Source organism: Sinohyriopsis cumingii, chromosome 10 (genome assembly GCF_028554795.1).
Source record: "Sinohyriopsis cumingii isolate HCF-2022 chromosome 10, ASM2855479v2, whole genome shotgun sequence".
Taxonomy (NCBI): Eukaryota; Metazoa; Mollusca; class Bivalvia; order Unionida; family Unionidae; genus Sinohyriopsis; species Sinohyriopsis cumingii.
The window spans coordinates 2556833-2573773 of NC_142970.1; the positions used below are offsets into that span (position 1 = coordinate 2556833).

Sequence of the window (16941 nt, forward strand, 5' to 3'; positions counted from 1 at the left end):
TTATTACCAACTTAACTAGAGCTTTAGTGTTTTGCTTCATGGTGGTGTAGAGTGAATTTAAAAGGTTACAGTTTTTACTAAGATATTTAGTATTTACTTGTTGAAAGGTATTAACGTTTGAAACTTAATACACCGCAGTTGGGTAATTATCAACAAGGTTATTATGGACCGTTTGTTGTGGGCAAAAACATGACTTTATGAAATAGTGCAAGGTCAATAGCGTTATGAAGTGGTCAGAGTGTAGTTAAGGCTGTACTCATACAGAGATGTAGTGTATAGTTAAGGCTGTACTCATACAGAGATGTAGTGTGTAGTTAAGGCTGTACTCATACAGAGATGTAGTGTGTAGTTAAGGCTGTACTCATACAGAGATGTAGTGTATAGTTAAGGCTGTACTCATACAGAGATGTAGTGTATAGTTAAGGCTGTACTCATACAGAGATGTAGTGTATAGTTAAGGCTATACTCATACAGAGATGTAGTGTATAGTTAAGGCTGTACTCATACAGAGATGTAGTGTATAGTTAAGGCTATACTCATACAGAGATGTAGTGTGTAGTTAAGGCTATACTCATACAGAGATGTAGTGTGTAGTTAAGGCTGTACTCATACAGAGATGTAGTGTATAGTTAAGGCTGTACTCATACAGAGATGTAGTGTATAGTTAAGGCTATACTCATACAGAGATGTAGTGTATAGTTAAGGCTGTACTCATACAGAGATTTAGTGTATAGTTAAGGCTGTACTCATACAGAGATGTAGTGTGTAGTTAAGGCTGTACTCATACAGAGATGTAGTGTGTAGTTAAGGCTGTACTCATACAGAGATGTAGTGTGTAGTTAAGGCTGTACTCATACAGAGATGTAGTGTGTAGTTAAGGCTGTACTCATACAGAGATGTAGTGTGTAGTTAAGGCTGTACTCATACAGAGATGTAGTGTGTAGTTAAGGCTGTACTCATACAGAGATGTAGTGTGTAGTTAAGGCTGTACTCATACAGAGATGTAGTGTGTAGTTAAGGCTGTACTCATACAGAGATGTAGTGTGTAGTTAAGGCTGTACTCATACAGAGATGTAGTGTGTAGTTAAGGCTGTACTCATACAGAGATGTAGTGTGTAGTTAAGGCTGTACTCATACAGAGATGTAGTGTATAGTTAAGGCTGTACTCATACAGAGATGTAGTGTATAGTTAAGGCTGTACTCATACAGAGATGTAGTGTATAGTTAAGGCTATACTCATACAGAGATGTAGTGTATAGTTAAGGCTGTACTCATACAGAGATGTAGTGTATAGTTAAGGCTATACTCATACAGAGATGTAGTGTATAGTTAAGGCTGTACTCATACAGAGATGACATACAGCAGCACTTTCACAGTAAAACATACAGGTCCTTACTTTGATTTGACTACCTGTTGTAGAGTGATCAAGACCTAAAGATGATCTCTAATCGTGAAGCGAGAAATGCCAAGCGAGCTGCTGCTGCTGAGAAGCGTCGCCAGGAGGTGGAGCGAAAGCGCCGTGAGCGTGAGGAGCAATTGAAGCGGGAGAAGGAAGAACAGGAGAGACAAGAAAAGATGAAACAGGAACTGGAAGAACTTCGCAGGAAGAAAGAAGAAGAAAGAAGGTACAGTATTTGCACTCGCAATGAATGTATGCATGATTTATTCATAGTTTATGAGGAAAATCTAAATTTATTTATCTTACCTGGTTGACCTTATCACTTACCAGACAAAAATATCTTACAGAAATTTAGGAGTATAGCTGGGTATGCTGAAGTATTTTGTGAGTGCGTTTTTTCCAGTATTTATGTATAAAGCATATTCCTGGGTTATCTTTCCATCTTTAAATTTTCTCTGAGTCCTTTCTCTCTTGGATTTTTTATTTTCTCTCTTTCTTAGACTTTTGATTTTCTATCAGTCCCTTCTTTCTTAGACTTGATTTTCTTGATGTCTCTTCTTTCTTAGACTTGATTTTCTATCATTCCCTTCTTTCTTAGACTTGATTTTCTATCAGTCCCTTCTTTTTTATACTTGATTTTCTATCAGTCCCTTCTTTCTTAGACTTTATTTTCTTCAACACTTCTACTAATCAATAATAAACCATTACATTATCCATTATTCCCACTAGTGAACTGAATCTGCAAATGTTAAAGAGAATAATAATTGGAAATCCTGCTTGTTTGATCAATGTCGATCTTATATTATGAACATGTATTTATTATTATAATTTGAAACTAATTTACCTAATCACATTCTAACAAGCATACACTTATCCCCATTGAGAAATAAAGAGTTTGTATAACTTGAATTAACACAATAAAAATCTCCTCTTCTATTATTTAATTGGACTTTGAGGTGAAAATAAAGTTTTATTATTTTGCACAAAACATACTTGTAAGTAAATTATAATCGGCTTATAAATGCTCTGGTCAAGTGGTCAGATATGAAAGCAATTGCTGTCAGAGATTTGAACCTGTTGAAATAAGCATTATAGAGAATTGAACCTGTTGACATAAGCATTATAGAGATTTGAACCTGTTGAGATAAGCATTATAGAGAATTGAACCTGTTGACATAAGCATTATAGAGATTTGAACCTGTTGACATAAGCATTATAGAGATTTGAACCTGTTGAGATAAGCATTATAGAGATTTGAACCTGTTGACATAAGCATTATAGAGATTTGAACCTGTTGACATAAGCATTATAGAGATTTGAACCTGTTGAAATGAGCATTATAGAGAATTGAGCCTGTTGACATAAGCATTATAGAGATTTGAACCTGCTGACATAAGCATTATAGAGATTTGAACCTGTTGAAATACATTATAGAAATTTGAACCTGTTGAAATAAGCGTTATAGAGATTTGAACCTGTTGACATAAGCATTATAGAGATTTGAACCTGTTGAAATAAGCATTATAGAGAATTGAGCCTGTTGACATAAGCATTATAGAGATTTGAACCTGCTGACATAAGCATTATAGAGATTTGAACCTGTTGAAATAAGCATTATAGAGATTTGTGTGTGTGTGTGTGTGTGTGTGTGTGTGTGTATATAAATATATATATATATATATATATATATCTATATATATATATATATATATATATATATATATATATATATATATATATATATATATATATATATATATATATATATATATATAATTTTATTAAAATTCTGAGGACATTAATTTGATAATAATAATGATATATTGGAAAATGATAGATGTATTCAAAGACTTATGAAGGAAATTCCAATACAAAAATTGTTTTACCAAACAATTTGGGGCTGCAGACAGAAAGCCATGGAAATACGCCTCCACAAATTATTATTTTCTTATTCAGTTAGGGAGTAGATTGAGTCCCAGATTTGGTCCAGAAATAAAGACCTTGGTTACTAGGCCTGTCACAGTATTTTATATTAATAAGAAAGGTTGTGGAAACCCAATCATTGGCTGATAGAGAGTAGAAGATACTATACATTTCAGTTTGATATTTTATTATTTATATAGTGAGATTTTTATATTATTAATATATTAAATAATATGATGTAATTAGATTATTTTATTGTTTACTTATTTAGTTTTTATTTTAGTTCTGACATGTAAGTAGAGAGTGATTAGTAGAAAATGAATACTTGATTCTCTTAAGACTGAAAAGCTGAGGAAAAACAGACATTGCTATGAAAAACTTGACAGTCCTTAAAGTAATGTTTCATAAATAATATATGTTTTTGCCACTGACAGTGCTATGGAAAACTTGACAGTCCTTAAAGTAATGTTTCATAAATAATAAACTTTTTTGCCACTGACAGTGCTATGGAAAACTTGACAGTCCTTAAAGTAATGTTTCATAAATAATAAATGTTTTTGCCACTGACAGTGCTATGGAAAACTTGACAGTCCTTAAAGTAATGTTTCATAAATAATAAACTTTTTTGCCACTGACAGTGCTATGGAAAACTTGACAGTCCTTAAAGTAGTGTTTCATAAATAATAAACTTTTTTGCCACTGACAGTGCTATGGAAAACTTGATAGTCCTTAAAGTAATGTTTCATAAATAATATACTTTTTTTTTCCACTGACAGTGCTATGGAAAACTTGACAGTCCTTAAAGTAGTGTTTCATAAATAATAAACTTTTTTGCCACTGACAGTGCTATGGAAAACTTGACAGTCCTTAAAGTAATGTTTCATAAATAATATACTTTTTTGCCACTGACAGTGCTATGGAAAACTTGACAGTCCTTAAAGTAATGTTTCATAAATAATATACTTTTTTGTCACTGACAGTGCTATGGAAAACTTGACAGTCCTTAAAGTAGTGTTTCATAAATAATATACTTTTTTGCCACTGATAAACTTTTTCATTAGTCCTCTGTATATTTGTTATGTTTTCTTAGGTTTATGCCAATTTAAACATCTGAGAAAGTAATAGACCTGTATAATATTAAGACTGGGCAAGTACATAAAATATACATCAGACTTTAGAATATCAATTTTCTCAGAATTTGGGGCTTTGGTCAAAAGTTTTACAACTATGATGTAGACTTTTTGTATTAAACAAATGTACTGAGTAATTTTTTTTACAAAATGTACTGAGTAATGTGTTTTAGTACTTGGAGAATAACACTAAATTTTCTGATGATAAACATAATTATTCATGAAAAAATTCACATATTGCATATAACTTCTGTTGTGTTTATCTTTTGTAAATTATAAAACATTTATCAGATTTTTATGCCAAGAACTTTTGATGCATTCTTTACTGAATTCACTTTTCTGCCATTTTCAGCTATCTCATATTTTGAAAAGTAATTTTGCAAAAATAGTCTGTTAATGAGGGACACCTCTGCTAATGAGGGACACCTGTGTTAATGAGGGACACATGTGCTGGACAAGTCACTGAAGATTTCTATTGCTTGATACAATTTGGTATTGAAACCAGATTGTGACCTATGATTTGCAACCATAAATAGAAAATTTCCAAACTACCTCCCTTTGGTAATACCCAACTGACTGCAATGACACATAGACCTGTTAGCATTACAGTTGGCAGCCTACTTAGACAATTATGCCACATAGACCTGTTTGCATTACAGTTGGCAGCCTACTTAGACAATTATGCCATATAGACATGATAACATTACAGTTGGCAACCTACTTAGACAATTATGCCACAAAGAGCTCTGAAGATAATTTTACAAATAAAATCATTTGTTACTGTATTGGTTAGGATGTTTTATGCCTGTCACTTGCAAATAAAATAATAAAATTTTCAATTTCCTAAGTCACAAATCTAGCTGACAAAATTGTCATATCAATTTGTGAAAGTAAATATCATTCCTTGCACAATTCAGGTTGCTAATCTGTAAATAAAGTGAACATAACACTGCAGTAGGAGATGTAATTATTGGTATTTGGAGGGGGAATATATTGATTGGTATTTTGGATCAGGGATGTAGTTTTTTGTTATTTCAGATGGGGAATGTAATTATTGATATTTTGGATGGGGAATGTAATTATTGGTATTTCAGATGGGGAATGTAATTATTGATATCTCGGATGGGGGATGTAATTATTGGTATTTTGGATTGGGAATGTGATTATTGATATTTTGGATTGGGAATGTAATTATTGATATTTTGGATGATGAATGTAATTATTGATATTTTGGATGGGGAGTGTAATTATTGGTATTTTGGATGGTGAATGTAATTATTGGTATTTTGGATGGGGAATGTAATTATTGATATTTTGGATGGGGAATGTAATTATTGGTATTTTGGATGGGGAATGTAATTATTGGTATTTTGGATGGGGAATGTAATTATTGATATTTTGGATGGGAATTTAATTATTGGTATTTTGGATAGGGAATGTAATTATTGGTATTTTGGATGACCTTTTTTCATGATATAAGGATCTCTTCATCATCATTATGGCCCATCCTTGTTGGGACACAGTTGAATCTGACAGGAGTAGAATTTTCAAGAGGAAGTTGCTAATATATGGAAATTTTATATTGTCACCCATTTTCAGTTTGTATTCTACCCATATTTCTGGCCCCTGAAGACCTCTTGAAGAATTCTTGTAATATCTTTATGTAAGAGTTCTTACAAGAAAATATCGTGTGCAATAAAAGTAAAATAACAATGTAAAACATTAATATAACAAAAAATAATCTCCAGAGAATCCTTGAACTTCTCTGTTTGATGTGAACCAGAAACTAGTGATGTACTAACTTCTATTTCTTGGACATAACAGTGGGATATAGTAGGCCAGTATAATTCGTTCAATGTCTGTAACGTTTTTCCCCTTATCCTGTATTTGTGTCAAATATGGACACAGCTATGAACTGCTTTGAGTTGGGTATTCTGTTCTGCATGAAATGTATGAATGTGACCATATATCCCTGTCCACAAAATATAACAAAATGTAACCTAATGAACAATATAACCAGCTACAATTTACATAATGCAGATAAATGAATCCCAAGTCAGAGATAACCATGCTTACACAAAATATGCACCTAAGTACAGAGGTTCCATTGCATATGCCAGATTTTACAAAAAACCAATGCCTCTCTGCTAGAAACAGCTGAGGCTGTCAGCATTCATGTCCTGACGAACAAAAAGTCTTGAAAGTTAACAGAACATCAAGGTTGTATCCCTGCTGACTTTGATCAGTGATTGATGGCAACAACACAATACCAGAAGGAGAGGCTTATCTCTTTGATGGATTTCAAGGGTTTAATATTTGATTCCAGTTGACAAATTAAAGCACTCCTTTTTCTGTTTCATTTACATCCATCCAGGCAGTCACTTTCTGCTTCATCCTGTTTGCATTGAAGAATCTGTAACCATGGCACAGCGATTGCTAAGTTCTTTTTTTTTAAAAAGTACCAGTGATAAATCTATGCCAGTTCCTTGTACAATGATAAATCTATTCCAGTTCCTTGTACAAGAGCTGCAGATGAAGATGAACGTAACATTTCATTTTCAAAGGATTACTCATCAAAGGCTTCTTTGCTGTCTATGGAACATATTTCAAATTCAGGATCAGAGAAATCAAGAACTACTACAAAGAAATTAAAAAGTAAGGAGTTTCCATTGCAACACTACAATAAAAAAATGATGGGTCAATTAAGCAAAAAAAAAAAAAAAAAAGAACACTAACTTTTACTCTTTCTGCTCATGCACGAGCAAAATAACCTATGGAAAATGATGTTTTTAACACAACTAGACATTAGGCTAATGGAAAATCTGTTGGAAGTTGATGTATTAGGATGTAATCACAAAAAGCTTTCAAAATGTGTTTACTACTCAAATTTCATGCTATTTTTAAAGTATCACCCTTTTTAAAGACATCATATTTTAAAGCCATCATCTTGCCATTTTTAAAAGTCATCATCATTTTTAAAATCATATCATTTTAAAGTCATCATCTTGTCATTTTTAAAGTCATCATTTTTAAAGTCATCATGCCATTTTGACCAGTAGTGATTAAATGAATAATTGTACATAAATTGTATCATGTTATGATGCCATCTACCCATCCATCCTTCTTTAACCAGTTTGGTTTTCAAACAATAACTCAAGATGTCCGTCATCTACAGTTACAAAACTGTGCCTGATTTGCCCTTGGATTAAAGAAGAGTGCTGCTTAAGAGGCTATTACTTTTTGTTATTATATGTATTGTATATGCTATGTTATTATATGCATTGTATATGCTCACTTATAAGTCAAGTCCAGCAACTACAAACTGCATGGACCCAGATCTGCCAGCACATAACGTGCCCTCAGATCTTTGTTTATTCACTATGTTAGGAGTCATCAGTAGAACAAACAAGACAGACCCTTTACTTCTGGCATATTATGTGATGGCAGATCAGGGTCATTGTTGTTTGAAGTTGGATTCCACTTTAAAGTGAGTCTACATGGTAATTTCATGAGAAAACAATGGTTAAATGACCTCCAGAAACTGAATAATTTAAAGAAGCAATGGTAAATCTAAGGTTATGTCAGGTGTCAAAACTAATTCAATTGTCTGTGGATTCAAAACAGATTTGTATGGCTGAAATCTCCGAAACAATTTTTTCTACATAGATAGTTTTTTGACTGCCATTCTACTTCTTGTGTGTACAGATATTTGACCCTAGATGCCATTTTTCGAGTGATAAAAAATTTGAAAACTTTTTAATGTATTTCTATTCCATTCACTAAAAATAGAGCCATTCATTGTCAGGAAATGTTTTTCTTCTGTTGATGTTTCAACACATACAGTTTCAAACACAATTTTGGCAGCAATGTACATTAGAACCACCCAGTCCTCCACAGGCTGGGATGCATGACACTGCCTCATAAAGTCTTACAAGCATAAAACACCAATTCCCCACCTAAAATGATATGGTCCAGGGGAAACATTCTCAGGGTCATTAACTACTCAAAACTCTTTTTGCAAATGCTAAACATGCATTAGGTGTTCATGCTTAACATGCATTAAGTCTTGATTAGGTCTTCATGCTAAACATGCATTAGGTCTTATGCTAAACATGCATTAGGTCTTGTGCTAAACATGCATTAGGTCTTCTCCTAAACATGCATTAGGTCTTATGCTAAACATGTATTAGGTCTTATACCAAACATCCATTAGATCTTATGCTAAACATGCATTAGGTCTTATGCTAAACATGCATTAGGTCTTGTGCTAAACTTGCATTAGGTCTTGTGCTAAACATGCATTAGGTCTTATGCTAAACATCCATTAAGTCTTATGCTAAACATGCATTAGGTCTTGTGCTAAACATGCATTAGGTCTTATGCCAGACATGCATTAGGTCTTGATACTCTACATGAATTATGTCTTATACTAAACATGCATTAGGTCTTATGCTAAACATGCATTAGGTCTTCATGTTAAACATGCATTAGGTCTTATGCTAAACATGCATTAGGTCTTCATGCTAAACAGGTCTTCATACTACACATGCATTAGGTCTTTATATGAAACATGCATTAGGTCTTGTGCTAAACATGCAGCAGGCCTTATACTAAACATACACTAGCTATTTATGTTAAACATGTATTAGGTCTTCATTCTAAATGTGCACTAGGTCTTCATGCTAAACATGCATTAGGTCTTCATGCTAAATGTGCATGAGGTCTTCATGCTAAACATGCATTAGGTCTTCATGCTAAACATGCCTTTAGTCTCCATGGTAAACATGCATTAGGTCTTCATGTTAAACATGTATTTGGTCTCCATGGTAAGCGACTGGTCCGGTGGCCTAGTGGTTAGAGCATCTGCCTTGGAAGCGGGAGGTTGTGGGTTTGATCCCCAGCCGAGTCATACCAAAGACTTACAAAAATGGTACTAACAGCTGCCTCACTTGGTGCTCAGCATTAAGAGGTTAGTGTTAGGATTTGTTGGGCTGGTGTCAGGATAATGTGACTGGGTGGGACATCATGCTACATGTCTGCAACATGATGCCCCAATGCTAGACATCACAGTAAACTGCCACATTGCAGACATTGTAGCGATATGACTGAAAAACTGTTAAAGCTATGTTAAAAATCCAAATCACATCACACATCACATCCATGGTAAGCATGCTAAACATGCATTAGGTCTTCATGCTAAATATGCATTAGGTCTTCATGCTAAACATGCATTATGTCTTCATGCTAAACATGTATTAGGTCTTCATACTAATCATGCATTATGTCTTCATACCAAACATGCATTAGGTCTTCATGCCAAACATGCATTAGGTCTTCATACCAAACATGCATTATGTCATCAAGCTAAACATGCATTAGATCTTTATGCTAAATGTTCATTAGGTCTTCATGCTAAATATGCATTAGGTTTTCATACCAAACATGCATTAGGTCTTTATACCAAATATGCATTAGGTCATTATGCTAAACATGCATTAGGTCTTCATGCATTAGGTCTTCATACCAAACATGCATTAGGTTTTCATTAGGTCATCATGCTGAACATGCATTAATTCTTCATACCAAACATGCAATAGGTCTTCATGCTAAACATGCATTAGGTCTTCATACCAAACATGCATTATGTCTTCATACTAAACATGCATTATGTCTTCATACTAAACATGCAGTATGTCTTCATACCAAACATGCATTTGGTCTTCATACTAAACATGCATTATGTCTTCATGTCAAACATGGATTATGTCTTCATGTTAAACATGCAGTATGTCTTCATACCAAACATGCATTTGGTCTTCATACTAAACAAGCATTATGTCTTCATGTTAAACATGCAGTAGGTCTTCATACCAAACATGCATTTGGTCTTCATACTAAACATGCATTTGGTCTCCATGGTAAACATGCATTATGTCTTCATGTTAACCATGCAGTGGGTCTTCATACCAAACATGCATTTGGTCTTCATACTAAACATGCATTTGGTCTCCATGGTAAACATGCATTATGTCTTCATGTTAACCATGCAGTAGGTCTTCATACCAAACATGCATTAGGTCTTCATAGTAAACATGCATTTGGTCTTCATAGTAAACATGCATTATGTCTTCATGTTAAACATGCAGTAGGTCTTCATACTAAAGATGCATTTGGTCTTCATGTTAAACATGCAGTAAGGCTTCATACTAAACATGCATTAGCTCTTCATACCAAACATGCATTATGTCTTCATGTTAAACATGCAGTAGGTCTTCATACCAAACATGCATTTGGTCTTTATGTTAAACATGCAGTAGGTTTTCATACCAAACATGCATTAGGTCTTCATACCAAATATGCATTTGGTCTCCATGGTAAACATGCAGTAGGTCTTCATACCAAACATGCATTAGGTCTTCATACTAAACATGCATTTGGTCTCCATGGTAAACATGCAATATGTCTTCATGTTAAACATGCAGTAGGTCTTCATACCAAACATGCATTTGGTCTTCATACCAAACATGCATTTGGTCTCCATGGTAAACATGCATTATGTCTTCATGTTAAACATGCAGTAGGTCTTCATACCAAATATGCATTTGGTCTTCACACCAAACATGCATTATGTCTTCATGTTAAACATGCAGTAGGTCTTCATACCAAACATGCATTTGGTCTTCATACTAAACATGCATTATGTCTTCATGTTAAACATGCAGTGGGTCTTCATACTAAACATGCATTATGTCTTCATGTTAAACATGCATTAGGTCTTCATACCAAACATGCATTTGGTCTTCATACCAAACATGCATTATGTCTTCATGTTAAACATGCATTTGGTCTTCATACCAAAGATGCATTTGGTCTCCATGGTAAACATGCATTAGGTCCTCATTACAAACATGCATTAGGTCTTCATACTAAACATGGATTTGGTCTCCATGGTAAACATGCATTATGTCTTCATGTTAAATATGCAGTAGGTCTTTATATCAAACATGCATTTGGTCTTCTTACTAAACATGCATTATGTCTTCATGTTAAACATGCAGTGGGTCTTCATACTAAACATGCATTATGTCTTCATGTTAAACATGCAGTAGGTCTTCATACCAAACATGCATTTGGTCTTCATATTAAACATGCATTATGTCTTCATGTTAAACATGCAGTAGGTCTTCATACTAAACATGCATTAGGTCTTCATACTAAACATAGATTTGGTCTCCATGGTAAACATGCATTATGTCTTCATGTTAAACATGCAGTAGGTCTTCATACTAAACATGCATTATGTCTTCATGTTAAACCTGCAGTAGGTCTTCATAACAAACATGCATTAGGTCTTCATGCCAAACATGCATTTGGTCTCCATGGTAAGCATGCAGAAAGTCTTCATGCCAAACATGCATTAGGTCTTCATACCAAACATGCATTTGGTCTCCATGGTAAACATGCAGTAGGTGTTCATACCAAACATGCATTAGGTCTTCATACTAAGCATGCATTTGGTCGCCATAGTAAACATGTATTATGTCTTCATGTTAAACATGCAGCAGGTCTTCATACTAAACATGCATTATGTCTTCACATTAAACATGAAGTAGGTCTTCATACCAAACATGCATTTGGTCTTCATACTAAACATGCATTATGTCTTCATGTTAAACATGCATTAGATCTTCATACTAAAGATGCATTTGGTCTTCATGTTAAACATGCAGTAGGTCTTCATGCCAAACATGCATTAGGTCTTCATACCAAACATGCATTAGGTCTCCATGGTAAACATGCATTAGGTCTTCATACCAAATGTGCGTTAGGTCTTCATACCAAACATGCATTAGGTCTTCATACCAAACATGCATTTGGTCTCCATGGTAAACATGCATTAGGTCTTCATACCAAACATGCAGTATGTCTTCATACTAAACATGCAGTATGTCTTCATACCAAACATGCATTTGGTCTTCATACTAAACATGCATTATGTCTTCATGTCAAACATGGATTATGTCTTCATGTTAAACATGCAGTATGTCTTCATACCAAACATGCATTTGGTCTTCATACTAAACACGCATTATGTCTTCATGTTAAACATGCAGTAGGTCTTCATACCAAACAAGCATTTGGTCTTCATACTAAACATGCATTTGGTCTCCATGGTAAACATGCATTATGTCTTCATGTTAACCATGCAGTGGGTCTTCATACCAAACATGCATTTGGTCTTCATACTAAACATGCATTTGGTCTCCATGGTAAACATGCATTATGTCTACATGTTACCCATGCAGTAGGTCTTCATACCAAACATGCATTAGGTCTTCATAGTAAACATGCATTTGGTCTTCATAGTAAACATGCATTATGTCTTCATGTTAAACATGCAGTAGGTCTTCATACTAAACATGCATTTGGTCTTCATGTTAAACATGCAGTAAGGCTTCATACTAAACATGCATTAGCTCTTCATACCAAACATGCATTATGTCTTCATGTTAAACATGCAGTAGGTCTTCATACCAAACATGCATTTGGTCTTTATGTTAAACATGCAGTAGGTTTTCATACCAAACATGCATTAGGTCTTCATACCAAACATGCATTTGGTCTCCATGGTAAACATGCAGTAGGTCTTCATACCAAACATGCATTAGGTCTTCATACTAAACATGCATTTGGTCTCCATGGTAAACATGCAATATGTCTTCATGTTAAACATGCAGTAGGTCTTCATACCAAACATGCATTTGGTCTTCATACCAAACATGCATTTGGTCTCCATGGTAAACATGCATTATGTCTTCATGTTAAACATGCAGTAGGTCTTCATACCAAACATGCATTTGGTCTTCATACTAAACATGCATTATGTCTTCATGTTAAACATGCAGTGGGTCTTCATACTAAACATGCATTATGTCTTCATGTTAAACATGCATTAGGTCTTCATACCAAACATGCATTTGGTCTTCATACCAAACATGCATTATGTCTTCATGTTAAACATGCAGTAGGTCTTCATACCAAACATGCATTTGGTCTTCATACCAAAGATGCATTTGGTCTCCATGGTAAACATGCATTAGGTCCTCATTACAAACATGCATTAGGTCTTCATACTAAACATGGATTTGGTCTCCATGGTAAACATGCATTATGTCTTCATGTTAAATATGCAGTAGGTCTTTATATCAAACATGCATTTGGTCTTCTTACTAAACATGCATTATGTCTTCATGTTAAACATGCAGTGGGTCTTCATACTAAACATGCATTATGTCTTCATGTTAAACATGCAGTAGGTCTTCATACCAAACATGCATTTGGTCTTCATATTAAACATGCATTATGTCTTCATGTTAAACATGCAGTAGGTCTTCATACTAAACATGCATTAGGTCTTCATACTAAACATAGATTTGGTCTCCATGGTAAACATGCATTATGTCTTCATGTTAAACATGCAGTAGGTCTTCATACTAAACATGCATTATGTCTTCATGTTAAACCTGCAGTAGGTCTTCATAACAAACATGCATTAGGTCTTCATGCCAAACATGCATTTGGTCTCCATGGTAAGCATGCAGAAAGTCTTCATGCCAAACATGCATTAGGTCTTCATACCAAACATGCATTTGGTCTCCATGGTAAACATGCAGTAGGTGTTCATACCAAACATGCATTAGGTCTTCATACTAAGCATGCATTTGGTCGCCATAGTAAACATGTATTATGTCTTCATGTTAAACATGCAGCAGGTCTTCATACTAAACATGCATTATGTCTTCACATTAAACATGAAGTAGGTCTTCATACCAAACATGCATTTGGTCTTCATACTAAACATGCATTATGTCTTCATGTTAAACATGCATTAGATCTTCATACTAAAGATGCATTTGGTCTTCATGTTAAACATGCAGTAGGTCTTCATGCCAAACATGCATTAGGTCTTCATACCAAATATGCATTAGGTCTCCATGGTAAACATGCATTAGGTCTTCATACCAAATGTGCGTTAGGTCTTCATACCAAACATGCATTAGGTCTTCATACCAAACATGCATTTGGTCTCCATGGTAAACATGCATTAGGCCTTCATACCAAATGTGCATTAGGTCTTCATACCAAACATGCATTAGGTCTTCATACCAAACATGCAGTAGGTCTTCATACCAAACATGCATTTGGTCTTCATACCAAACATGCAGTAGGTCTTCATGTTAAACATGCAGTAGGTCTTTATACCAAACATGCATTATGTCTTCATGTTAAACATGCAGTAGGTCTTCATACTAAACATGCATTTGGTCTTCATACTAAACATGCATTATGTCTTCATGTTAAACATGCAGTAGGTCTTCATACTAAACATGCATTTGGTCTTCATGTTAAACATGCAGTAGGTCTTCATACCAAACATGCAGTAGGTCTTCATACCAAACATGCATTAGGTCTTCATACCAGACATGCATTTGGTCTTCATGCTAAACATGCATTATGTCTTCATGTTAAACATGCATTAGGTCTTCATACCAAACATGCATTTGGTCTTCATGCTAGACATGCATTATGTCTTCATGTTAAATATGCAGTAGGTCTTCATACCAAACATGCATTTGGTCTCCATGGTAAACATGCATTAGGTCTTCATACTAATCATGCACTATTTCTTCATCAGGTGAAGTTTCATATTGTACATTAGGTTTCTTGATATGATGTCTTTCACAAGTAATGAACAGGAAATGAGTCTGAGATAGGCATGATATAGAGACAGATGTATTACTGTTTGGATATGGTAGACATATAACAACTATTGGTGCAAATTATATGAATTGAATGGAATAAATTCAACCTTGTATACTTATTATTATGAACTAAATTTAAACATAAAATGTACCACCTGCTGAAGGTAGGTTGAAACATATTCTGCTTTCATCAGTATTCTTAACTCTCTTCTCTATCTCTCAATTATATGTTTTTAAAGGGGAAAGTTTAGGAGTAAATACAATAATAAGACAATAAAGCCTTGTTTATGAAAATAGAGACATGATTTAAATAGTAATATACTCATAAGACTATAATAAATGTATATGAATATTTCCATCAGGTCACATTGTCCATCATGTTACATTGTCCATTAGGTTACATTATTCAATATGTTACATTGTCCATCAGGTTACAGTGTTCTACAGGTTACATTGTCCATCAGGTTACATTGTTCAGCAGGTTACATTGTCCATTAGGTTACATTATTTAATATGTTATATTGTCCATTAGGTTACATTGTTCTACAGGTTATATTGTCCATTAGGTTACATTATTCAATATGTTACATTGTCCATCAGGTTACATTGTTCATTAGGTTAAATTGTTCTACAGGTTACATTATCCATTAGGTTACATTGTTCATTAGGTTACATTATTCATTAGGTTACATTGTCCATTCGGATACATTATTCAGTAGGTTACAGTGTTCAGCAGGTTACATTGTTCATTAGGTTACATTTTTCAGTAGATTTCATCATCCATCAGGTTACATTGTTCAACAGGATACACTGACCATTAGGTTACATTAGTCAGTAGATTACATTGTCCATCAGGTTACAGTGTTCAACAGGTTACATTGTCCATTACGTTACATTATTCAGTAGGTTTCATCATCCATCAGGTTACATTGTTCAACAGGTTACATTGTCCTTCAGGTTACAGTTTGAAATGGTGATTACAATTTGCATTTAATGCAAAAATCTAACAGGCTTAATTTAGATAAGAAGTTTTGTTAATGCCACATGTATGTAGATAATCTTTCTTTTAATAGGGTAACTTGACTAGTTTAAGATGACATGACTAGTTCAACAACTATTTTCCCATGAGGTATTCTGCCATGAAAGAAATAATGAAGAACATATAATATATTGCCTTATTTTATGCTACTCTTAGAGTTATTGGATTTTCCACACAAAAAATAAATTTTATAATTCAGTAAATTATCAATTCTATTTTTTTCCCCAATCCAGCTACAGGAATTATTCACCATCATGGCAGTGGAGATGCATTCATTACAGTGATAATAACTAATATACACTGGATGCAGTATACATGTTCTAAATTTTCTTCATAGTTTAATTATTGTTGGATTTTCAAGCCACAAAGATGAGCATATCTTACCATGTTGTCCATTTTTCTGTTACCAATTTCATTTCTGCATAATAACTTCTCCACTTTGTACCATGTTGTATGTGTCCATGTCATTAAAATTGGTATATGCTGTAGATAATATGTATATGATTTAAGGTCTCACTGTGTTACAATTAGACGATTTTACTTTTACATGTATATATTAAGCATACCCAGAGTCACCCCGATTTACCCTCAAATAATGAATGGGTAGATCAAGGGCCTATACCAGTTACTTGCAGTCATTTGTAGTACAAACAGAAAAGGACCTGGATTTGCTAGACCACTGTGTGC

At 34.1% G+C, this 16941-nt stretch overlaps 1 protein-coding gene across 1 annotated transcript in view; it reads left to right on the forward strand.

Moving 5' to 3' along the window:
* Positions 1-16941, forward strand: part of LOC149789493 (uncharacterized) — a 328072-nt gene that overhangs the window by 276882 nt on the left and 34249 nt on the right. Inside the window, exon 24 of the mRNA XM_089971520.1 lies at positions 1420-1625. Within this exon, the coding sequence (XP_089827646.1) occupies positions 1420-1625 (206 nt within the window). The remainder of the gene's footprint in view (positions 1-1419; positions 1626-16941) is intronic.